The sequence below is a fragment of the Adiantum capillus-veneris genome, chromosome 1, assembly GCF_014529385.1.
Source record: "Adiantum capillus-veneris isolate H3 chromosome 1, ASM1452938v2, whole genome shotgun sequence".
Lineage (NCBI taxonomy): Eukaryota > Viridiplantae > Streptophyta > Polypodiopsida > Polypodiales > Pteridaceae > Adiantum > Adiantum capillus-veneris.
The window spans coordinates 139,671,223-139,696,130 of record NC_140931.1 but is presented as its reverse complement, the minus strand read 5'-3'; the positions used below and the strand labels follow the sequence as shown (position 1 = coordinate 139,696,130).

Genomic DNA, 24,908 nt, shown 5'->3' with positions numbered 1-24,908 from the left:
TGGTTAGAGTGAAGCAAGGCAGGAGCTCCATTAAGGGTATAATCCCTTTGTAAACTACTTCTTGTTTTGAAGTACTAAAGCCATTGAGTGGTTGCTTTCCCGTGGACGTAGCCCACATTGGGTGAACCACGTATACTGTGTGTACTCTCTCTCTCTCTACTCTATAATCTAGTGTATGTAAATCTGTCTCTCTCCATTAAGTAATCTACTCAATTATCTATTTAGCTACGTCTTATTTCCTAACAATGGGTACGGTCAATCCCTGACTCCTTGAACTTCTCCCATAGTGTGTTGGGTCAAAAATGAGCACAAGGTGAGTTGAGCAAGTATTGTTTGGTGGGAGATTGCACTTATCTAGCTCGGCCATTTGAAGGGTGCTACGGTCCCCATCCATAACTCCTTGAACTTCTCCCACAGTGTGTTGGGTTAAAAATGACCAAAAGGTGAGCTAAGCAAGTATTGTTTGGTGGGAGATTGCACTTATCTAGCTTGGCCATTTATGTTGGCACCCTTCAAAGGGTGCAAAAAAGGCTTATTGTGCAGGAAGTATCATTAGATTCCATACAATTAAGCAACAAAATGCCAGTGGAATGAGCATTCGGCATGCTAAAGGCAAGGTTTCACATCTTGTTGAAGAGACATGACATGGATCTATATCATATGCCTGATCCGGTGGCAACATGCCTTGTGCACCACAATATTTGTATAGGCCATAATTATGACACTTTAGACATGGAATGGGGTGTATGATGGTTGGTAGTGCAATGGAAGAGGAACAAAGAACTATAGCAAGTTCAATGCACAAGGGCAAAGGGATGCAGTCGAGCGAGCTTAAAGTGGGATGAAGGAGGGAAGCAATTGAGCGAGCTCAAAGTGGTGATGAAGGAGGTCTTCATGGAGTAGTGGAAAATGAATGACCTTGAGCTAGGTGCCAATTATCACCACAATCTTGCAAGATCTTTATACAAAGAGTATGTTAGGAACAAAGTACAACAAGTCTCGGTACCTTGTTAGATGAGTCATCATCATTGACCTCCATTGAGCTAGTATAATTTGGCATTGGCATTAACACCATGGCTTTTATCTATTGATCTTTCCAATCTTGAATCAAAATTTATCAATATTGGTTGCTACTTCTAAAAGAACATTGTCACTTTATTGCGTTTATTGTTCAAGTAAAATTACATTATTTTTATGACGCTTTGATCATTAATATTGTCTTTGATAAATAGAACCTTAGGCCAAATTGACCAATAATATATATTTGCAGTCCACATTGTGTAAACATTTCCCAAGTCAAATCTCACCTCAGTGTGAACGCAAGGGCGATCGAAGCTGGGTCATTTCTGTCGCGGTTGTGTGAACATAAGGGTGACAAAAATCATTACTTTGACTTGCACATGGAAATTCTCTTTTGAACGCTGCTTTTCTGCCATAATCGTGTGAGCCCAGCCTTATAACAAAGCAGGTCTAGTCAGATCACTGATCAATTACTTCGTTAGCGTCGCCTAAAATTACCGTATGCAGAAGCGTTGTGAACTTTTAAAAAGCAACCGAACGCGCACTGAAAAGCAGCTCGAAGCGTGAGGTTCTCTCGTGTTACATAGCTGCTCCTGACGTCGAGGTCCCACGAGGCAACGCCGCAAACTGCTTTGCAATAGCATCTCTCAGGTTCTGTCCGACAGCAAGTATGCTCTCTCTCTCTCTCTCTCTCTCTCTCTCCCCCCCCCCCCCCAACACACACACACACACACACACAACAACCCCCCTGATGACGATGTTAGAGTGGACTCAAACATCTTGGCTTGAGAGTACTCGGAGCAGATTTTTCTGTCTTCACAGACCATCAACCCACAAAAAAGCCCCCCCGGGCCGCTTTCCCCCGCGGCGATCTCTAGGTCAGAAGCTGGCGTGTCTCGTTTTTCCCCATATTATGAGCAAACAAATGCATGTCGGTTGAGGACAACAAATGCACGACGAGATTGTTGGTTAGGGACTTGTGGAACAAGGCGACATGTGAAGTGGCGCTTCATGACGGCCGGCCATTATGTACTTTATCTGTATGAGAGACAGACGAATGAAATCATTGTTAGCCCTGTAATGTTCTGCTCAGGAGTCAGGCCCAATCATGATGCAAGCGGATGAAAGTACACACTCAACTGAGTACAGGCTGGAGAGCATATGAACCCTGATGTAGAGCTTGTAAAGAATGCGTTTGTTCATATAACCATGAAAGAACTTGAGAATACAGATGTGCTCAATGTCGAGGGCAATGTTGGGTCTGAAGCGGGTCTTCAAAAAAGATTAAAACACAGTGAGCAGAACTAGTTTACAAAGGGAATAGATTCAGATGCAGCTATGGGCAAGGCCTTGCTCTGACTGGCTTGCAGGTCTTTACTGCGGTATACACTCATACAGACACTTATCCTTTGTTGAAATCAATGTCTTCCTATCTTGTGAAATCCACATCAAATGGGGAAAAAGCTGTTTAGATTGTGGGCCCTCTTACCACAGTACCATCCTTAGCTTCAGGATTCAACTTTGTTTTTTCTTGCCCTGCCGCAACAACCCTTGATAAGTTGTGGTTTGTGGGTGTTCTAAGCAGGCCCACATATGTAGAGGGAGCAAGGCAACCTATTGCAAAAGATTTATAGCTCCCTTGAACCATCTACAGGTGTTTCAATAGAAGAATGGTGGCGAGTAGGCCATCTTCTCAACAATCTAGAGAATCCAGCTGTGAAGCAGGCGTAGAAAATGTTGGGGCTGCCTATGAAAGCTCATATTCTTTGACGAGCTGACCTCATGAGTCAGTTGTTCGTGGGTACAACGAGGCAGCGAGACAGTAGAAATACAAACAATAGTCTCTCCATTGTGCTTGTGGAGAATTAGCAGTAGTAAAAAACCAGCTCAAGAGGTTTTCATTTTTCTTGAAAGAAGTCCTCGTTGTCAGCGACTTGATACAAGGAGGCTAGACTTTGCTGTTTCATCAACTTGTCACTGGTGCACACCACCACGAAATGTCTTCCATGAGTTTCCTATTCACAGTGTTATTTCTTTGGATGCATTATCTGTAGGATACACCCAACATGGGCTGAGTCAGGAAGGTCTAGATGTTTTCAGAGAATGTGAAGCGACAAATTCTCTTCAAATGGAGGTACATATGCTTGCATGTTGAAGGCAAAACAAGTGCTTAGATCGATCCTTTTCCAAGAAATACTCTGACTGCAGAGTATGCACAAGACGACCGAGGGATGAAACACTAAATTGCTTCAAATGCAAGAAAATATAAGGAAATTTTCCCTCAAGTAGTAGTTACCTGCGGAGACGAGCAATTGGTGCTATGAATAAGGGGAAACAAACTCAAAACGTAAGAGCACCCAATCATCTTTCTTCAATTTCAAATCTCGTCGATGTCGATCTGCTGCCTTCTTATGTCATTCTTGAGATTTCGTTAAAGCCTTTCAGACCTTGGCAAAAGCAGTGTCCAAGTCCCTCGTGTACTGGTCGGCTTCAAAAATCTTATCCTTATTGCTGAGAAAGGGTGGAATGTCACAAACCAGTGACGTGGCATAACTTTAGGGTTGCATACCGGACACACTCTCGGTGGTTGTAGATTTCCGCGAATCACACTTGCTCACGTGGCAGGGTTTCCGGAATTTACATTGAATGCTGACGTGACATGACTGTACGGCAGCCCCCGCGTTTTGCGGGCATCTGTATGGATGTTTTCCCTACACAAAAGCTGGCCTGTTTTTACTCTACGCAAAGGCTGAAATTCTCATTGAAAGAGAAATTGACTACAGGATAAGTTTTGACTTTGCCGGATTTGTAGAAGTCATTCGAAGTATATTGTGATGCTTGTGGTCGTAGTCTGGGTGCGGTCTTAATGCAAGAAGGCTATGTCATTGCCTACGAGAGGCGATTGTTCTCAAGGCCGGAATTGACAGCATAGATTTATGAGAAAGAGCTTTTGGCGGTTATCCATGCTCTTACTCACAGTGGCGACATTACCTACTCGGAACCGATCTTACGGTCCTCACAGATCATAAGAGTTTACGCTACTTCTTGTCACAGAAGCAGCTATTGGAAAAGCGGATGCGGTGGGCGAACATCTTGTCACAGTTTCACTTCCAAATTGTCCATGTGCAGGGACAGAAGAACTTGGTAGCAGATGCTTTGTCCTGGAAGCCGTTGGTTCTGGCTATTTCCGTGATACATCATAGAAGCTTCGAGGTCGATCAATATGCCACAGATCCAGATTTTGCAGATGTGTTCGATCGAATACATAATGGGGAGGTAGTAGCGGGATATTCCATTCGGGATGACTACTTGATGAAGAAAACAGTCAAGCTGGATCATTTAGTGAGACTGTTCATTTCACAGATATTCAGATTTACATGGCATGCGTGAGACAATTGCTTCTGACAGAGATTCCCGATTCACGAGTTTGTTTTGAAAGGCAATTTGGGAGAACATTGGCACGTGGTTGCAGTTCTCGTCATCTTTCCACCCGTAGACAGATGGGCAATCAGAGATTGCAAATTCAATCGTACTGGATTTATTGAAGTTTTAATATTTGCCCTTTCGGAAAAGTGGATGCGGTGGGCGAACATCTTGTCACAGTTGCACTGTCAGATTATCCATGTGCAGGGATAGAAGAACTTGGTGGCAGATGCTTTGTCCCGGAAGTCGTCGGTTCTGGCTATTTTGCGATACATCATAGAAGCTTCAAGAATATGGTCGATCAGTATGCCAGAGATCCAAATTTTGCAGATGTATTCGGTCGAATACAGAATGGGAAGGTAGTAGCGGGATATTCAATTCGGGATGGCTACTTGATGAAGAAAACAGTCAAGCCGGATCATTTAGTTAGACTGTTCATTTCACAGATATTCATATTACATGGCATGCCTGAGACAATTGTTTCTGACAGAGATCCCCGATTCACGAGTTTGTTTTGGAAGGCGATTTGGGAGAACATTGGCACGCGGTTGCAGTACTCATCATCTTTCCACCCGTAGACAAATCGGCAATTGGAGATTGCAAATTTAGTCGTACTAGATTTATTGAAGTCTTACATCTCGGATCAGAAGACTCAATGGGAAAAGTATTTGCCCTTCGTGGAATTTTCCTACAATAACATGATTCACTCTTCAGCAGGGAAGACGCCATTTGAGGTTATTGAAGGTGCTACGAAGGTTTCACCCTTCCTAAGCACGAAAGGTAAAATTTTTGAAGCCAACCAGTACACGATTGACTTGGACAGAGCTTTTGCCAAGGTCCGGGAGGCTTTAAAGAAATATCAGGAAAGGTAGCAGATTGACATCATCGCGATTTGAAATTAAAGGAGAACGATTGGGTGCTCTTACGTTTTGAGAAGGCACGCCTGAGAAAGAAAAAGAGAAAGAAGCGGCTTTTACAAAGCTTGGCATGAGATACTATGGACCTTTTCAGATCTCCGAAAAGATAAATGATGTCTCCTTTAGATTGAAGCTGTCTGATTCTTGGAGAATTTACAATGCTTTTCATGTGAGTCTCTTGAAGCCTTTTAAAGACGACGTGCTCGATGATGGGGAGCCAGATGAGCAACCCGAAGTGGAGGAAAACGAGGAGATACTCGTTCCAGAACAGATATTGACACATAAAGATAGAAAGATCAAAGGTAAAATGATAAGGCAGTTCTTGGTTAAATTCAAGAACTATTCCACATTGGATGCGAAGTGGATGGAGGAGGAGTATCTGGTGGATACTTCTCAGATTGTGAACCTTTACCTTGAAGCATTCGGTTTAACATAGTATATTCCAATTGAACCCCGAACTCAGCTTGGGCTGGATTTGGTGAAGCGGGTATGCACAAGAGGGGAGTCGCTCAGCTGACAGTATTCTGCTGTAATAAATTTAAGAAGTGGAATTCCCGATAATATGATACTGATTTGTACTTGACGTTTAAGTGCAGGAATTGATAGACGAAAGGACTGCAGCATTTCGGTCTAATAAATCTCGATAGACATGATTGCAATAAGGATTAGTCAATCGGGCATCTGAGAGGTCCCGACTGGATCTAGATGCGATTGTTAAATATGTTGCCGATCAATCATCGTCTGAGATTGGAATGATTGTTGAATGTGATTTGTCACGTGATGTCCTATGATGTGATTGTTGATTGGTACATGTGTTAGATGTGTTGTTCCTAGTGCGTCGATACTAACAGTCAGTGTCTACTAAGACAATTTAAGGTCTGTCTGTTTTGCAGACGTAATTGAGGGGGATTACAATGCTTTCAAGAGGGGGTATGTCACAAATGGGTGGCATGGCATGGCGTGGACACACTTTGAGTGGGCAACATATACACACGCGGCTGGCAGGCCCGGAAATTACGCAGAAATGCTGACGTGGCAGTGTACGGCAGATCTTGGATTTTGCAGCGCATTCTCCGCTGACATATTGACGTGGCTGAGCGTACGGAATTCCGCTTTTTGCATTGAATTGTACAGAAAAGCAATGCTGAAAATCTTGCACAAGCTTTTGGGTGAAACTTTGAGAAAAGTTGCTTTATTTTTAGATGCTTTTAAAAGGGCAGCTTTTGGGACTCTGCTTTTGGGCATCCTTTGTAAACTTATAAATTAGTGGGTTGGGCTCTCACAACTCAGAGCATTTGGACACAGAATCTGAGATTGAAAATCCTCCCACTCTCTTGTACTTTGAACTCAGATTAATACAAAAAGAAATACCGAAAGGGACGCTAGTCTTTGGGGCCAATATCTCTATGCACGGAACTCCGCCGGGTCGCGTCGAATCAATTGTGAACTGTGAACAGTTTTGAAGTAAATCTTTGCTATGTCGCGGTAGAATCTTGACTTGAGTGTCCAAGTTTGTTACATTGAGTATGCACTTCAACCATGGATTGCTGAGTCAAAATTTTTGCAAAGTGGGGATCTTTAATAAACTGAAGCATCTGCTTTGTGGACTCGTCAACCTGTTGTCGACGTTGCATCTCCAAAAGTTCATACTGTGTAGGCCGAGGTGGCCCGTACTCATCTTCTGTTAAGTCGTTTAAATCTTCTGCTTTGCCTCCTCCCGCCTCAACGGTTGCGGAAGAGGTCAAATAATTCTTTTCGGAATCCATAAGTGTCGCCAGAAAAGGGATCGGATTTCCCGGTAGAAGAGAAATTGGCCGTGCTCTGATGCCAGTATAACAAACTTGGACACCCCAAGTCAAGATTCTACTGCGACACAGCAGAGATTCACTGTAAAATTCTTCCCTTTTGGTATTTCTTTTAATATCAATCTTTGAGCAAAGTACAACCGCGCGCAGGTGTTCGCTCTCAGACTCTGCGTCGAGATGCTCTGCAGAGTGAGCCCCCTTGGGTTCAATTTAAAGGTTACAAGGGTTGCTAAAAGCGGAGCCCCAAAAGGCTAAAGCATTAAACTTAAAAGCAATTTGGCCCAAAAGCATCTTTGGCTAAAATCTGCCAGGAAAAGCAGTGGTGCCAATTGCGAAAATCCGTACAGCCAGGCCGCGTCAGCACCAGCGCAAATCGCGGAGTTCCGTAGATTCTGCCACGTCAGTAGGCCAACACAAAATCGTGAGGTTTTGTACAATTGCCACATCAACCCGTCAGCGTGTATTGCGGGATTCCATGCAGGCAGCCACGTCATCACTTGGGTGTGTGTGTGTGTCCGGGTTGCTTTGACACGTTGACTATCGGGCTACGAAAGCGACTTTGACAAATGAAGAGCAAAGAGATTGTACTTGATGAAATCCAGTTTTCTTTACTCGATTTTCTTAAAAGAATTGAATGATGATTGAAGGTCGAATATGTTTGACTCCGCAAAGGAACGACAAGATTTTCTACAATAGAGGCTGACTGTTTCTTTGAAGGCGTACCAAGCCAGTTGCCTCCTTTACGTCGTGAAGATCACATGATTGATTCCTGGTAGTACACCACCGTATCGGCCACCTTACAGAGTTAGCCGAGGCCAAAATAAAGAAACAATAAACGAGAACAGATTTCCACATTACGAGGATCGATGATATACTCGACAAACTTCAGAATTCTACTTGCCAAATTGATATGAAGTGTGGTTATCATCAGATTTGAAATGCTCCTAGAGACGTCTACATGACAGCTTTCAGGACGACTTTTGGGATTTTCAGAGAGTTTTACAGTAGGAGTATAGATGGACCCGGCCAATAGTGAGGCTATCTGCGATTGGCCTGACTTGAAGAATGTTCATGAAGTTAGAAGCTTTTTGGGCTTGTGTTCGCCGGTTTATTCGGAAGTTTGCAGAGATAGCTTCGCCTTTGCACTTACTGACTCAGAAAGGAGTCCCTTTCTCGTGGGGATCGACAGAGGTGACTCCTTTTCAACCGCTTAAGGAAAAATTGACTACTGGACCAGTGTTGGCTTTGCGAGACTTGCAAAAGCCATTGGAAGTTTAATGTGATGCTTGTGGTCGTAGTCTGGGAGCAGTCTTGATGCAAGAAGGCCATGTGATTGCTTATGAAAGAAAAATGTTCTCAAGGCTAGAATTGGTGGCACAGATTTATGAGAAAGAGCTATTGGCAGTGATCCATGCTCTTACTCAGTGGTCACATTATCTACTTAGAGCTGATTTCACGATCTATTGATCATCAAAGTTTATGCTACTTCTTTTTACAGAAGCAGCTTTCGGAAAAGCAGATGCGGTGGGCTAACATCTTGTCATAGTTTCACTTCCAGATTGTCCATGTCCAAGGACAGAAAAACTTAATGACAGATGCATTGTCTCGGAAGCCCCTCGTCTTGGCTATTTCTGCGATCCATCATAGAAGCTTCGAGGATATGGTTGATAAGTATGCGACCGATCCGGATTTTTCTGATGTGTTTACTCGGATACAGAATGGGGAGATAGTGCGAGGGTATGGTGATCTACGTTGTTGTTACGCAAAGAAACACATGCGACGTGGTTAAAATTCTTTTTTTTCGCGTCAACTTGGATATTAGTTGAATATGAAAGAGATGTCATCACGACTTGGCATCACTTGAAAATGACTTAGAAAGATACATTGACTACTGCCTGAGGTTTACTTGTTTGCCAGTGTCTTTGTTTCGGAAGATTACTTTGAAAGACCAGATTGAGGGGTTTTGCTGTGGTTTGCTAAAGAGATTCAAGACTATGCTTTAAACCAGAAGTTTGACTCCATTCAGAGACTTATCGGACATGACTAAGCAACGATTTGGAATGCATGCCGGCTCATTGACTAATGCGACGGACAGGATAATATGCCAGTGAAGAGAATGAATCAGAGGGTTCCGACGAACTAAGGAAACCAAATGCAAGTTCATAAAAGGATTTCAGAGAAACAGGAATCAGATGATAGTTCCTCTTAGGGTTCTGATGATTGACACTGACGTGCCAATAGACAAGGGAAGCGAAAGACACTACCCGCAGGTCCCGGGGCACAAGGAAAGAAGGAAAAGGGAATGGTAGATCTGAACATTCCCCAGACCTAGAATAAGATTTTTGAAGCAGATCAGTTTGATCTAGATCTGAATACTGCTTTTGCCAAGGTCCGCGAGGCTTTATAGAATTCTCAAGTACGACGTAAGAAGGCAGCAGATCGACATCGATGCGACTTGAAATTAAAGGAAGTGCTCTTACGTTTTGAGAAGGCACGCCGAAGGTAACGAAAGTGAAAGGAGCGGCTTTTTCCAAAGCTTAGCATGAGGTATTATGGTCCTTTCCAAATTAAAGAATAGATAAATGATGTCTCCTTTCGACTCAAGCTGCTCGATACTTGGAAGATTCACAATGCATTCCATGTGAGTCTCTTGAAACCTTTTAAAGGTGAGGTGCCAGTTGATGGGGAGCCTAATGAGCAACCCGAAGTGGAAGAGAGCGAGGAGATACTCGTTCCTGAACAGATTTTGGCACACAAGGAAAGAAAGATGAAAGGTAAAGTGATTTGGCGGTTCTTGGTTAAGTTCAAGGACTATCCGGCATTAGATGCGAAGTGGATGGAGGAGGAGGACCTAGCAGATCTTTACCTTGGAGCATTCGGTTTAGCATCGTCTACTCCGATAGATTCCCGAGATCAGCAAGGTTGAATCTGGTGCAGAGGGATCGCATAAGAGGGGAGTCACTCCGCTCCTTTGTTAACAGATTACCTCGATTGAATAAGGTCAGTGATGTCCCCTTTGGGTTTCAGGGAAATTGCCGGGCTGACATTATTCTGCTAAACGACTTTATAAAACGGAATTTCCCAAATTGAACATGAATGATTTTTACTCTCTCATTTGACTTGTTTGAGGGTAGGAATTGAAAGACGAAACGACTACAACATTTCGGCCTCATAAACCTCTATAGACATGATCGCAATAAGGATTAGTTAATCTGGTATCAGTGAGGTCCGGGATGTATCTAGATATAGTTACTAAATACGTTGATGGCAGTCATGGTCTGAGATAGTCTTTGTATAAGTGCTAGATGTGTCGTGTCTAGTGCGTCGATACTTAGAGTCAGTGTCTACTGAGTTGATTTATATTTCTGTATGTTATGCAAGCGTAATTAAAGGCGATTACAATTTTCAAGAGGGGGGTATGTCACAACCGATGACGTGGCATCACCCTGTGGACAACCCGCGTTGACGTGGACAAAAGTGTACGGACAGGTTGACGAGGTAGAGTGCCATGTGGCAGCAGTACGGAATTCCATAGTTCGCACTGACTTGTTGACATGATAGACAGTACTGCTTTCCGCTTTTTGCGTTGACATGCTGACGTGGCAACTGTACGGATTTCCGCAATTTGCGCTGCTGCTTTTACTGGCAAATTTTTGACCAGTTGCTTTTTGGACTCTATTGCTTTTGAGCTTAACGCTTTTGGGACTTTGCTTTTAGCACCCCTTCTAATCCTTATAAGTGACCCAAGGGGGGCTCACTTCTCAAGGTATCTGGATGCAGAGTCTGAGAGCGAGCACCAGCGGGAAGTTGTACTTTGCTCACAGTTTAATATAAAAGAAATACCAAAAGGGACGCTAGTCTTTGGGGCCAATCTCTCTTGGCATGGAACTCCGTCGGGCAGTGTAGACTCTCTCTCTCTCTCTATTAAAGTTGAGTGATTATAAAGTTTCTGTTTGTGTTGCTATTGATTTCTCGCTTGGAGTGTCCAAGCTGGTTACAGAGACAGAGAGCGATGCTGCTCTGCGAGCTGCTTGCCCATCAGGCTATCCGCCCTTGCTCGCCTTTGGCCTGGGGCTGCCCGCCCTGCCTTCGCTTCGCTTCCTTTCCCTTCTATCGCCAAGCGTTTTCAACCTTGTTCAGGAGACTTTTGCCCCGCAACGTGTACTCTCAAAAGGATTAGGTTGCGGCAATAGACTATTTAGCCCAATGTAGCAAAAACCATTTGGAGGGGCTCCCCAATCTTGCTTCAACCGGGTTTGCAACGAACCTTGCAAGTACAGGGCCCTACATCGAGTGGCTGTTGCTACAACAATTGCTCAACTTGACGAATTCCCGATATAGACTAATGGACTGGTTTGCTTTCCCTTTTGCCTTCCCATTGCTGCTTCGTTTATTTCTGGCTCTTCTCTTGCTTTTCCTTGCTCTACTTTATGTGTGGGTGTAAGTCTGTGTGTGTCGGGTGTGTCTTGAGTTTGGTTTTTGCAAGCTTTGTTTTCCGTGCTCTATAAATTGACGTTTCGGTGAGTGTGTGTGTGTGCATGGTTGGGTGGGTGGGTCACTGTATGTGAAGTCTGCGCTTAGAGCATGCTTTTCGTTTGAATTTTGTTTCTTTCTTTGTGCTCCTTGTTCCTCGCTTTCTTGTGATCTCCTTATTGGGTTGTTTGGGTTTTGCTATTGTTGGCTTCTTGCTTTGCTCTCTGCTCAGTCTACTTAGTACTAGGTTTCTACATCAGCTTTCAAAGGTTGTTTCTATTAGAGCCTCCTTTATTGTCTTGTTGGAGTTTCCTCTCGAGCTCTAGTCCTCAAGAGCCACCTTCAGCAAATGGACTGGTTTCTATCTTGCTTGATAGCTCCTTGTTAGCTCTAGTGTAGTGCTTTGTTGCTCATCTTTTGGCACTCTCTTGATGTCAGTTGCCTCTTCTTCCTGTTGGAATTTAGGCCAACTGGTCGGACATCCCACTTACTACTAACCCATCTACTAACTTAACCATATATATACTTATTCTTTAATACAAAGAGTATAAGGAGCTGCAACAGGATAACGTTGCTCTGCGCTTCACCCAACAACAGATCTCTCTCTCTCTCTGCTCTCGCACTTGCACTCGCACACGCTTCCCGCGCCACCTTCAATTGGTAGTGCTTTGTTGCTCATCTTTTGGCACCCTCTTGATGTCAGTTGCCTCTTCTTCCTGTTGGAATTTAGGCCAGCTGGCCGGACATCCCACTTACTACTAACCCATCTACTAACTTAACCATATATATACTTATTCTTTAATACAAAGAGTATAAGGAGCTGCAACATGATAACGTTGCTGTGCGCTTCACCCAACAACAGGTCTCTCTCTCTCTCTGCTCTCGCACTTGCACTCGCACACGCTTCCCGCGCCACCTTCAATTGGTATCAGAGCAAGGTTTGTGCTTACCGTTTTCGCGTCCGTGCGTGCGCGCTTTTAAAAGTTCAAACAGGTTTCCAATTTCAGTATCAACAAATTCAGCGTTCCGAGAGCGTTTCCAGTAGGTGTCCTGGAGTTTTACCGCCCTTTCGAAGTTGTTCGTGTAGTCAAAAGCTTCATCCGAAGCTACGCTTCATGAGTTGTATTTTTCAACTCCACTTTTGCTACAGGTACAGGTATAGCTACAGGACACAGGTGCAGGTTGTTCAGAGACTATTTTGGGATTGTATATAGCCGATTTATGGCTATTATGTGCTATTGAGACGGTGTTTATGGACTGATTAGGAGCACTTTTCGGTATCGACTTCGGTTTTTAGGCATCCATCTGCTCGTAGGTTCTTGCATACATACAGGACATCCAAGTTTCTTACAGGTTGCAGTGTTTTGCATCAGCACAGATTTCAGTGGGAGTACTTGATGCGCATATGCATTGTTTTGGCACTTTTGATAGTGCTTGAGCTCTTTTGGGAGCGTTTTACTCTCCGCAGGGATTTGTTTACTGCTTGCACATTTTGTTTGGCGCCTGTTTGAGCGCGTATATTGCACCTTGTAGTATTATTGACAGTGGATGTACGTTGAGTTGCGAAAACTGCCATATGTACCTTTTGTGGAGCCGATTTGGCTTGTTTCTAGCAGTCTCGACCGTTTCTGAGACTCAGTTCGGAGGCCCTTTCTGAGACTGGGTTGGTTTCTTGTTTGCATAACCTTTTGTGAGTGTCGATAGCGTGAGGTCTTCTTGAGCTAGGGGATTCTTGAATGTTGAGATCCTTTTGGTGATACAGGTTGCTAGAGTACCCCTTTTTTCGTGGCCTCGCCATAGGACATGTATAGAGAGGGCTAGGTGCATTGACGCCGTGTTGGTAGTCTTGGGTCAGCTTTTGACTCTTTATGCAGAGTTAGTGGTTGATGCGCCTGTTTTATGCTCTGAGAGCATTACTTTTGATGCGTTACTGATCTCTTGTGACAGTTTTGGATTGAGATTCTGTCAGTTTTTCTAGGGAAACTCTGTTGAATTTTTCCCAGAATTGCTAATGTTTATCGCCATATTATCTTAGCTTGCAGCCATGTCATCTAGCGGTGAAAAGGATATTTACAATATCCGAAAATTTGATAGGATGAATTTTGCTATCTAGAAAGAGCAGATTCAAGATGTTCTCATACAGAAAGGCCAGCTGGATCCTATCATGGAGTGCCCAGAGGGCGAGTATACAGATGTTGAGTGGGAGAAACTTGATGCTAAGGCCAAATCTACCCTCCGTTTGCATTTTGCCGAATTTGTGTACTTTACTATAGTTGGAGAAAGGACTGCTAGAGATGTATGGGATAAGTTGTGTTCTAATTATGAGAACAAAAGTACCACTAATAAGGTTTTCTTGATGAAGAAGCTGTTTGATCTTCGTATGAAGGAAGAAGGCACCATTTCTACTCACATTAATGAGTTCAATATCATTTTCACTCAGTTGACCACTCAGGGTTTGGTCTTCGATGAGGAAATCAAATGTATCTTCTTGCTATACAGTTTACCCTCATCTTGGGATACGTTCTGTACTGCGATTAGCAACTCAGCACTTGGTATTGGTCTTGTGTACAATGACGTCCTTGGGAGTCTGTTTATCGAGGAGATTTGCAGGAAATCTCTTGTAAGGCAAGTGATGCGTATGTTGCTAGTGATAGACAGAGGGGTCGCACTCAAAGTCATGCCAAAAGCAAGGAACGTGGGGGCTCACGCAGTAAGTCTCGGGGTTCTATGCGTATTGTTAAGTGCTATGACTGCCATAAAAAAGGGCATGTGAAGAAGGATTGCAAGAAATGGCATCAGACACTTCTAAGTCTGATGATTCAAACAAGGAGATCAATGTGCTAGAGTCTTCAAATGCTCCTATTGTAGAGACTCTTCCAACAGTTGTTATGCCACTTATCTCTGACGTATTGGTCTTCACAGCAGATCTACCTGTCGAGGCTCTTGTTACACAAGATGCGCAGTATGCACAGAATTGGATAGTAGATTCAGGTGCGAGTTTCCATGTGACACCACATAGAGAGTGGTTCTCTACTTATTCTCACTCTTGTGGCAAAGTGAGACTTGGTGATACTTATGAACTAGACATTGAGGGTGTCGGAAACGTCAAATTGCATCTAAGGAATGGCACGCACTTTACTTTATGTAATGTCAGACATGTGCCCAAGTTGACTAAAAGCTTGTTTTCTGTTGGTCAGCTTGATGATTTGGGCTACAACACCACATTTGGCAATGGTTCGTGGATAGTACGCAAAGGTAATCTTGTTGTACTCGGAGGTTAGAAACATGGTACCTTGTATTCCATGCATGTGTCAGATGTTGGTCATGATTACATATCTATAGCCGAGCTGCCGTCTACTGAGTTGTGGCATTGCCGGCTAGGTCATATTAGCCAAAAAGGAATAAGAACTCTGATTCGTTTTGGCTACTTACCTGTCTTGTCTTATGTTGAATTTTCTGTTTGTGAACACTGTGTCTATGGCAAACAAACTAGATTTGTCCATTTACCATTGGGTCAAAAGCGAGTTGAACCTTTAGATTTAGTACATAGTGATGTTGGTGGTTCTATGTCAACCAAATCTCTAAGTGGGGACAACTATTTTGTGACATTCATAGATGACTCTACTCGAAAGGTGTGGGCATATTCTCTGAAACATAAGGATCAAGTTCTTCCTGTGTTCGAGAAATTCTTGGCACTCGTTGAGAATCAGTCTGGCAAGAAACTTAAAAGGTTGCGGGACAATTTCTGTGCTAAAAGGGAGTTTACTGCACCATACACACCAACTCAGAATGGAGTTGCTGAGCGCATGAATTGTACGATTCAAGAAAGAGTCACAGCCATGCTTTCTATGTCAGATCTCACACAAGGCTTTTTGGGCAGAAGCCGTCTTGACCGTAGTGCACATTATAAATCGTTCGCCTAGTACGCCATTGAATTATGAGATTCCAGAAGAGTTATGGTCTCAACGTAAGCCCCACTATGACCATCTACGTGTTTTTGGTTGTGAAGCTTATGCTCACGTGCCTAAACAACTTCGACAGAAGTTAGAGCCAAAGTCACACAAATGTATTTTCATTGGATATGGTGCAGATGGAGAGATGGGATATCGTCTCTGGCACTTGGAATCTTGCCGAGTCGTCCGTAGTTTAGATGTGATCTTCAATGAGTCGAAGATGCATAAACAACCTATCAAGGAAATAGAGGTTTGGAGAGTCACTTTTGAGGATGTTGCCTCAGAGACAGTAAAATCAACTCAGGGAGCTAGGGATGTACCTTCCACTAGCAATGCTCCAAAGGGAGCGGATAGAAATGATCAAGGAGTGAGATGGTCTACTAGAGTCTCTCGTCCACCTGCGCGTTTCGAGCCAGGTCTTTATTACATCATGTTGACCGATTGCAGTGAGCCAAGTTGCTACCAAGAAGCCATGATGATGGATGATGTGGTGAAGTGGGAGCAAGCTAGGAATTTGAGTATAACTCGATTCTGGCTAATGACACTTGGGACTTGGTAGAACTGTCAAATGATGCGAAAGCTTTACCTTGCAAATGGGTTTACAAGAAGAAATTTATCTCAGGTTATCCAAACCCAAAGTACAAGGTTAGACTTGTAGCCAAAGGGTTCAAACAACAAAAGGGAGTCGATTTTGATGAAATCTTTTCGCCTGTATAGTCAAGATGACAACGCTTAGAACCGTACTTGGTCTTGTAGCGATTGAGGACATGGAACTTGTCCAAATGGATGTGAAGACAACATTTCTTCATGGGGATCTCAATGAGGATGTTTACATGAAGTAGCTTGAAGGGTTTGTTTAGGAGAACACATCTCATGAGGAGCTAGTATGTAAGTTCAAAAAGGCACTTTATGGCTTAAAGCAGGGTTCTAGGCAATGGTATCATAAATTTGATGCATGTATGAGGTCTCAAGGGTATAAAAGGAGCGAAGAGGATCACTGTTTGTACACAAGAAAGTTAGATAATGGCTCAATGATCATTTCAGTTCTGATAACATGTTTATAGCTGGGAAATCCATTGCGGAGATTGCCAACTCGAAGAAAACACTTAGCAACAACTTTGCAATAAAAGATTTGGGGGATGCTACACACTTTCTCAGTATACGAATCAAAAGAGATCGCAAACGTGGTATTCTTGAGTTATCTCAGGAAACATACATTGAGAAAGTTTTACAGCGTTTCAATATGCAGGGGGGGAAACCATTGAGTACCCCAATGCAGGCATTCTTAAAACTCAACAAGGAAGATGCACCTAAATCTGATGCTGAGCGAGCAGAAATGGCTAAGGTACCATATTCTTCGGCAGTGGGCAGTCTCATGTATGCTATGGTGGCCAACAGACATTGCTTTTGCAATGGGAATGGTGAGCCGATATATGGAAAATCCTGGCAGCAAGCATTGGGAAGTAGTGAAGCGCATTCTTAGGTACCTCAAAGGTACGGTCGGCAGGTGTTTACTCTTCGGGAACAGTGATGCATCCATCGTGGGTTATGCGGATGCAGACTATGCAGGTTGCGTTGACAATAGGAGGTCGACATCTGGCTATGTCTTCATATTTGCTGAAGCAGCAGTATCTTGGAGGTCATGTCTTCAAGATTATATATCGTCTTCCACTATGGAAGCAGAGTACGTTGCATTGTCGGATGCAAGCTTGGTCAGAAATCTTGGCATTGATGAGACTCCAGTGATAGATTGTGATAGTCAGAGTGCTCTTGCATTGGCAAGGAATCCTGTGTTTCACTCCAAAATCGAAACACATTGAAGTCAGGTATCATCTTGTGAGAGATTTCTTGGCCAAAAAGCTCATTGATTTGATCAAGGTACACACTGACAACAACTCAACAGATGCTTTGACGAAAGGCTTAGCTTTGGAGCGGTTTACATATTGCAGTGAGTTGATGTGTATAGGTTGAAGCCACTACATTGCTTCACGGTTGTACATACCAGGTCACTTGGGTTGCGTTGGCCTTCAAGTAGGAGTTTGTTGGGATTCAGGCCAACTGGTCGGACATCCCACTTACTACTAACCCATCTACTAACTTAACCATATATCACTTATTCTTTAATACAAAGAGTATAAGGAGCTACAACAGGATAACGTTGCTGTGTGCTCCACCCAATAGCAGGTCTCTCTCTCTCTGCTCTCGCACTTGCACTCGCACATGCTTCCCGCGCCACCTTCACTTCCTCATCTTCGTCATCAACTACTCTTTCCCTTCTGTTTATCCATTTCCTCTTGTTCTCAGATGTCACAAGACGGCACCACATGCCAATAGAAAAGAACAGACTGAACAAACTTTTAGCACTTCAATAACAACTGAACTGGGTGAGAGAGAGACGACACGCGACACGGAGTGACGGAATTCCACCCTAGAGAGTATTGGCCCCAATCCTTGGTGCCCCTTTCGGTATTTCTTTATATTGCATAAACACAGTACAAGCCGGTATTCGAGACTCTACACCTTCTCTAAGAAGCGTGCCAAAGAATGAGCCCTAAGCACATATTTAAAGGCCCTAGGTCCCAAAAGCAGTTTACAGTAAAAAGCCTTCAAACTCAAAAGCTTATGGTCCAAAAGCAAAGCCAAAAAGCTGTCAGTGTAATTTACGGAAATCCGTACAGTTGCCACGTCATCAACTAGCGCAAAACGCGGAAATCCGTACAGCCTGCCACGTCATCAGTTTTTGCGTGTAGATCCTGCTTTATTTTAGTTTCTTTATGTCACTGGGGCCCCATCGGACGGGATCCCCATAAGTTGGTAGGACTTCTTCTTCTGTTACTTGTTCTTCTTAGGGTTTAGGCCCCTCGGCCAATATTTGCAAGTTGACTCCCTTCTTCAGGGCTTTGACATGTCAGCAGTTTGTGACATCAGATCATACCAGTTGGCGGGCAGTGCTAGATGTTTGAGCTCTTTCCATTGCAGACGTTTCTTGTCCTTTTCATCGTTGGTGGCTTTTGATGGTTCAGGTTTTTGATATACAATTGTTGAGTATGCTTTTGATGGAAGTGCCTATCTTTCAGAGGTTGTTGTCATCCTCTCTCCACTAAGCTTGCCATGGCACTTTTTACTCTCTTTAGGAGAGGCTTTTTACCCTGGCTTTCAGTTTGCCATAGTTTGTGATGTGGCTATCAGTGCCTCTGTTCATGCTGTGACAGAGAGGAAGGTATTACTGTCTCTTTCGGCCCCTCTGTCGGGCCATGGAGTATGAGGACAAGAAATGCTCATAGCTCTTCATTTTCAAGCTCCAGGGACATCGCATGACTCTACTTCGAGACCAGAGACCACCATCGCTAGAGACACCAGCCCATCAGCTCAGCTATGAGGTGGGCCATGGGTGTCGTGCTGGGGCATCTAGTGCTATGTCTTCGATGTGTTGCTATGATAGCTCTAATCTGATCATAATACGGGCCTCTTTAGCGTTGCCCTGTTGGGCGTAGTTGTTGGCTTGGCAGAGTGCGGTGGCTCTATCAAGTGTGACTCCACGGCAGGGTTTGTAAGGTATGTGGTGGAGTGGCTGTATCGCTGCCGATGTGGTGGGTGTGGAGTCTGGTCTGCTGAAGAAATCTGTCATTGACCTCTATCTAGACTTTGGATCTAGAGACCTGTGGTAGTACCGGATCTCCCCTCTTCTGGAAATTTGGTCCTTTTAGTTTCCAACTCTTACCTTTAGTTTAGGATATTATCGCTGAGGAGATGATAGCCGACATGGATGTACTTTGGCACTTTGTCTCATAGGCCACACTGGCCTTTTGTAGATGTTAATATATCTTTAAGGTCTCTTGGAATAGTTTCCTATGGTGTTAATACTCTTTTTCTTCTTCCTCTCTCTCTCTCTCTCTCTAAATCACAAACCGTGAAGGTTTCTTTACAAGAGACATGCAACGTAACAAGCACATCAATCTAAATGCAGCTAATAGCACTCTAGTTGCACATGCCAAATTGCTTAGTGCTAGTTCATGGTCCTCCATGTGGACGGCTCAATATGCCATTTGGAGAGCGTCCGCATGAGCTAGGGTAGAACCCTCGTCGCTCTTATGCACTTTCGGTGTGTTGTGATTAACGGCTAGAAGCAGCCTTGCGTGTGAACTCTTCAGCTATCTATGACGCGGGGGCCTGGAGGGGGTAGACGAAGGGGTTTGCCCACTTTGCCGAAACCTTGACAGAGTTGGGTCTTGCAAGCTTCGTTTGCTGACGTTCGCAGGCTGATGCCCGTGCGAAACTGCCCTTGGCTGTTTCCTCTAAGGCTTGTTTTTTAGCAGGCCAAAAAGATATATATATATGGACAAAACTTGTATTGTACTGAGCTTGAGGCCGTTTTGGGGAAAAAAAAGGGCCAAAAAGCTTCTTAAAAGCATCATTAGTGTGTCCCATTTATGTTTTGACTTTATTATATAAAGGATTTTTTTTAACGTCAATATAAGTTTGAACACCTTTGTAGCCTTGCTTTTTGGCAACAGCTATGGAGCTACCACACACAGTGCAGAAGGAGTTTGTCGAGGTGCAGGTATTCCCAGATGGCGTTGCACTTATCACCATCAGCCGCCCACCTGTTAACGCCCTCTCCCTTCCAGGTTCCTCTCTCTCTCTCTCTCTCTCTCTCTCTCTCTCTCTCTCTTCAGTATTCTCGCATCCATGCTCACACATTCACCCCACAATATGCTCTCTCTCTCTCTCTCTCTCTCTCTCTCTCTCTCTCTCTCTCTCTCTACACACCCACACCCACACCCACACATGCCACACCCTCACGCTCATGCTCCTGTGCATGCACTAATTCGAGTGTGCGCGCGCGCACACACACACACACACACACACACACACACACACACACACACACACACTGCGCCCATCACACAGACTCACCTTACCTCGGCTTGCTTGCAGTATTTTACTGTCTTAGAAACGCTTATAAAGAAGTCCTCGGAAGAGATGAGGTTAAGGCTATTGTCCTCACAGGTAAGTAATTGTTTCGAGTGTTGTTGATATCGAGATTCGTATGTAGTAGTGCATCTGTTATTCCTGTGCATACGGCCAATGCAACATGCAATGTTCAATTTTCTCTCACACTCGGCAGGCGACAATGGGAAATTTTCTGGAGGTTTTGACATTAATTCCCTGCAAGGCTTTAATGAGAAGGGTTTGCATCTCTTGACGAACAGCTTTATTATCTCTTTTTTTCTGCGTAGGCATCACAAAATCATTTTTTGGGTATGAATTTTGCAGGAGTATTGTCAGAACTTGCTTTCATCTCCCTGGATCTTCAAACGGCCATGATAGAAGGTGACTACCTGCAGAAAATATTGCAATGTCTCTGGGTCTATTTGTAATTTTTCTGTGAGCTAAAAGGAGAGATATCTATTCAGGTGCAGACAAGCCTTCTGTCGCTGCGATCAAGGGTGTTGCGCTTGGTGGAGGTTTAGAACTGGCTATGGTATATTTAGCGTATGTTTGAGATGACCGTTGATGTTCTCTCTTTGTAGGAGACATTCTTTTTAAACTAGTGTTGAATTTCTCATTTTACCAACTCTTGACAGTGTTGTCATGCTCGTGTTGCGGTCCCTAAAGCACATCTTGCTTTGCCTGAACTTGAACTTGGCATCATTCCTGGGGGTGGAGGTAGTTGCTTTCTCTTGATAGATGTTTGGAACATTCGACATGTGATATTTGAAAGGATTTCACTACCATGCCATGAACAAGTGGATTTTTTGTCATTGTAGGAACTCAACGCTTACCACGGCTGGTTGGTCTAACCAAAGCTCTAGACATGATTATGGCAAGTTGCAATCTTTCATAGAAAGAGTCTTTTATGGTGGATGTATGGGGTGTCTCTCTTACGCTGCCATAAATTTTGCAGACGTCAAGGCAAATATCGTCAGAAGAGGCCCTGGAATCAGGACTTATTGATGCTGTTGTTCCGGATGAAGAGCTTCTACCAACCGCAAGGAGTTGGGCTTTGGACATTGCGAGCTGTCGTAGGCCATTGATCCGGTCCCTTGATCGAACAGATAAGCTGGAGCAATTTGGTGAGGCATGGAAAATTCTGAAGCTTGCAAGAGAGAGAGCTGCAAGAACGGCCTACAACGACGTCAACAATGCTCAAGTCTGTGTTGATGTCATTGAAGAAGGCATTTTTTCAGGTGGTATTGCAGGAATTATGAAGGTATGCACTTGGTTTGTGCTTGTACAGCCACATTAAGGTGCTGAAGATTGTATCAAATTCATTTTGTCTCTTGTCTCATGTGTAGGAAGAACAAGCATTTAAGCGGTGCCTAAACTCCAACACTGCAAAGTCCTTGATTCACGTTTTCTTTGCGCAAAGAGCGACAGGAAAGGTAAAGTGCTGCTGGAAGTTTTTAATTTCGAAATTGTGAGCATGCGCATGGATATGCCTTCTTTGTTGTGGTAACGTGGACGATGTGTTTTGGTAAGCAGGTTCAAGGTGTGTCAGATCTAGGTTTGATGCCAAGGTCTTTGAGGAAAGTTGGGGTGATTGGTGGTGGTCTTATGGGTTCTGGCATCGCTACTGCTTGCATTTTGAGTGGAATTCCAGTAGTCATGAAGGAAGTGAATGCTGTATTCTTGCAAGCTGGATTGGACAGGGTAAAAGGTAAAAACTTGGTGACTAAAAAGTTGTCTGAGAAAACATGGAGACCTCACAATTTATTGTGGTTTTGACGACATGCAGCAAATTTAGAGAGCAGGCTGAGGAAAGGAAGAATGACACGTGAAAAGTTTGATAAGACGCTTGCTTTGATAGAAGTCGTCCTTGATTATGAGCAGTTCCGGAATGTTGATCTCGTCATTGAGGTAGATACAAGGCAGACATGATCTATTTACAAAGTCGATTATGATGTCATGAACAATGGGGAACTCATCTCATCTCATCGCTTTTGCAGGCTGTCATAGAAAACCCACCACTAAAGCAACAAATTTTTGGTGACCTTGAGAAGTTTTGCTCTTCAAATTGCATCCTGGCATCAAATACCTCCACGATAGACCTAAATGTGATCGGCCAGCATGTCAAAACGAAGGATCGTCTTGCGGGGGCACACTTCTTTAGGTATCATTTTAAATTTTTGTCCATTTTGATCTCTGCAGGAGCATTTTCTGATGCCCAGGTCTACATTTCCTGGATTCAGTTTGGTGCGTGTGCACGCAAAAGCACATGCGTGTGTCTTATTGTATGGTAGCATTAACCTTGCTTTCCACTTGAACAGTCCTGCTCATGTGATGCCACTATTTGAGATAATTCGAACTGAAACTACATCGCCACAAGTTTTGGTAGATCTGTTGGAGTTTGGCAAAAGAATAAAAAAGGTTCCCATTGTTGTGGGCAATTGTGCGGGTTTCGCAGTCAACCGAACTTTCTTCCCATACACGCAAGCTGCATTACTACTGGTAGATCTGGGTGTGGATGTATACCAAATCGATAATGCAATCACAGCTTTTGGAATGCCAATGGGTCCTTTCAGGTGACAATTCGATTACAAGAGTCTTTTTGAATGAATGTCCTCTGCTCTAATCCTTGGTGTCCGCCATATATTATGCAGGCTGTCAGACCTGGTTGGGTTTGAAGTTGGGGCAGCATCGGGATCAACCTACATTCAAGCATACCCGGACCGTGTATACAAGTCAACGTTGTTTCCCATGCTCATACAAGACAAGCGCCTTGGTTAGCTTAGTGACCTCCTTGTGCTAGCTATGTAGTCTTTGATACTTCTTCTGCAATCATTATGTATGCTTTTACAGGTGAAAGAACACGCAAGGGTTTCTATGCATATGATGACGGGCGAAAAGCTCGACCGGATCCAGAATTGCAAAAATATCTTGAGAAATCCCGCATTATAGGGGGCATCATGCCAGACAATAAGGTTATTTCACAGTTTTAAGAATGCCCTTGTGGGCGGTTTTCTGTGGAAAGGGAACTTTAGGGTTTATCTTGGCAATCAATCACACTGACAGCGACATGCATTTTGTGCAGCCAATCGAGTTGTCGGACAAAGCAATTGTCGAGATGACATTCTTCCCTGTGGTGAACGAGGCTTGCAGGGTGCTGGAGGAAAGAGTTGTGTCAAAAGCATCTGATTTGGACATAGCTAGTGTGATGGGCATGGGTTTTCCTTCTTATCGGTACAAAGATACAAATATTTAATTAAGTGTTGTTTAGAAACTTTACTTAGGCAGTGGGCATGTGAAGCACAGTCATACTATGGGTTTCCTTCTTATTAGTATAAAAGATACATAGATTATAAGATGCACACACGTGCGCATGCGTGTGTGTGTGTATATATATATATATATATATATAGATATATATATATTAGATAGATTATTTTGTTTAGAAAATGTACTTGACTAGGCAGTGGTCATGTGAAGCACAGTTATCCTCTTGCATAATTACACATACATAAGTATGCGCATGCTTCTGATTTTGGCATAGTTGCACCAATTACATGTAACTGATAACTTGAGCCCGCATGACCACAGCATTAGCTTTCGGATTAGCAATAGGGACAGTTGTATGGATGTGTGCACATTAACATTATTTCCTTGTGTGGATGTCTAGGGGTGGGCTCGTGTTTTGGGCGGACTCCTTGGGTGCGAGCTACATTGCAACAAGATTGAAAGAATTGTCCAAATGTTATGGGGATTTCTTCAAGCCTTGCTCATGGCTCAATCATTGTGCATCAAATGGACTGAAATTGGTACTCTATTTTCTGCAAAACTTGTGTTTTTTGCTCTCTAGCTTTGTACTTACGATGTGCTTGGTTGCTATTGCAGAGTAGTCCCATTAACCAGGGTATTCTTGATCAAAGCTCAACTCTATCGCGGCTGTAATATCTTACTTGAGGAAGTTTGACATGGCGCCACTAATTTTTCATGACAGGCCATTCTGAATGGAGCTCTCTCACTCCCTCTCTCTCTCTCTCACACACACACACACACACATCATTTGTCAAAAACAACCCAAAAAAATGAAAAGGAAGTGATGTAAGGTTGTGAAATGAAGGAACCTTTTGACAAACTTAAAACAAAATAAGATTTCAATGCAAAGTTAAGTCCAAACACTATTGGAAACAATAACATAGCTTGTTTTAGGAAGCCAAAAAACAGTGCGAACACAAGTCTTTCCAAAATTTAACCAAGCTAATATAACATACTCACACAAACAAAAAACCTTTCTCAAAATTCACTTCATCTCAGGCTAAGTTAATGTAGCAGAAAGAGCAAAAGTTCACGAGCAATAATCCTTACGAAGTATA

General features: G+C 43.5%; 1 protein-coding gene across 2 annotated transcripts; it reads left to right on the top strand.

The window, feature by feature from the left end:
• Positions 1-1,576: 1,576 nt before the first annotated feature.
• On the top strand, positions 1,577-24,682 carry LOC147465677 (peroxisomal fatty acid beta-oxidation multifunctional protein MFP2-like). 2 transcript variants are annotated; one of them, XM_086512088.1, is made up of 19 exons: positions 1,577-1,688; positions 20,106-20,219; positions 20,530-20,601; positions 20,720-20,782; positions 20,869-20,925; positions 21,009-21,076; positions 21,180-21,261; positions 21,363-21,418; positions 21,500-21,805; positions 21,891-21,977; positions 22,078-22,252; positions 22,331-22,452; positions 22,542-22,705; positions 22,863-23,117; positions 23,196-23,317; positions 23,395-23,516; positions 23,627-23,775; positions 24,212-24,350; positions 24,427-24,682. In XM_086512088.1, exons 2-19 carry the CDS (start codon positions 20,108-20,110, stop codon positions 24,481-24,483), a joined length of 2,208 nt encoding a protein of 735 aa, XP_086368214.1. In that variant the 5' UTR covers positions 1,577-1,688; positions 20,106-20,107; the 3' UTR covers positions 24,484-24,682. The 2 variants fall into 2 exon arrangements, with proteins under 2 accessions (XP_086368214.1, XP_086368222.1); XM_086512096.1 differs by having other exon boundaries at positions 1,608-1,688; positions 20,087-20,219.
• The last annotated feature ends 226 nt before the right edge of the window (positions 24,683-24,908 follow it).

Excerpts from the sequence above, each read along its gene's own strand:
- LOC147465677 (XM_086512088.1), top strand. The coding sequence starts at position 20,108 with ATGGAGCTACCACACACAGTGCAGAAGGAGTTTGTCGAGGTGCAGGTA. Across the intron at positions 20,602-20,719 it reads TAAGGCTATTGTCCTCACAG|GCGACAATGGGAAATTTTCT; the intron begins GTAAGTAATTGT and ends CACACTCGGCAG. Across the intron at positions 20,926-21,008 it reads TCAAACGGCCATGATAGAAG|GTGCAGACAAGCCTTCTGTC; the intron begins GTGACTACCTGC and ends ATATCTATTCAG.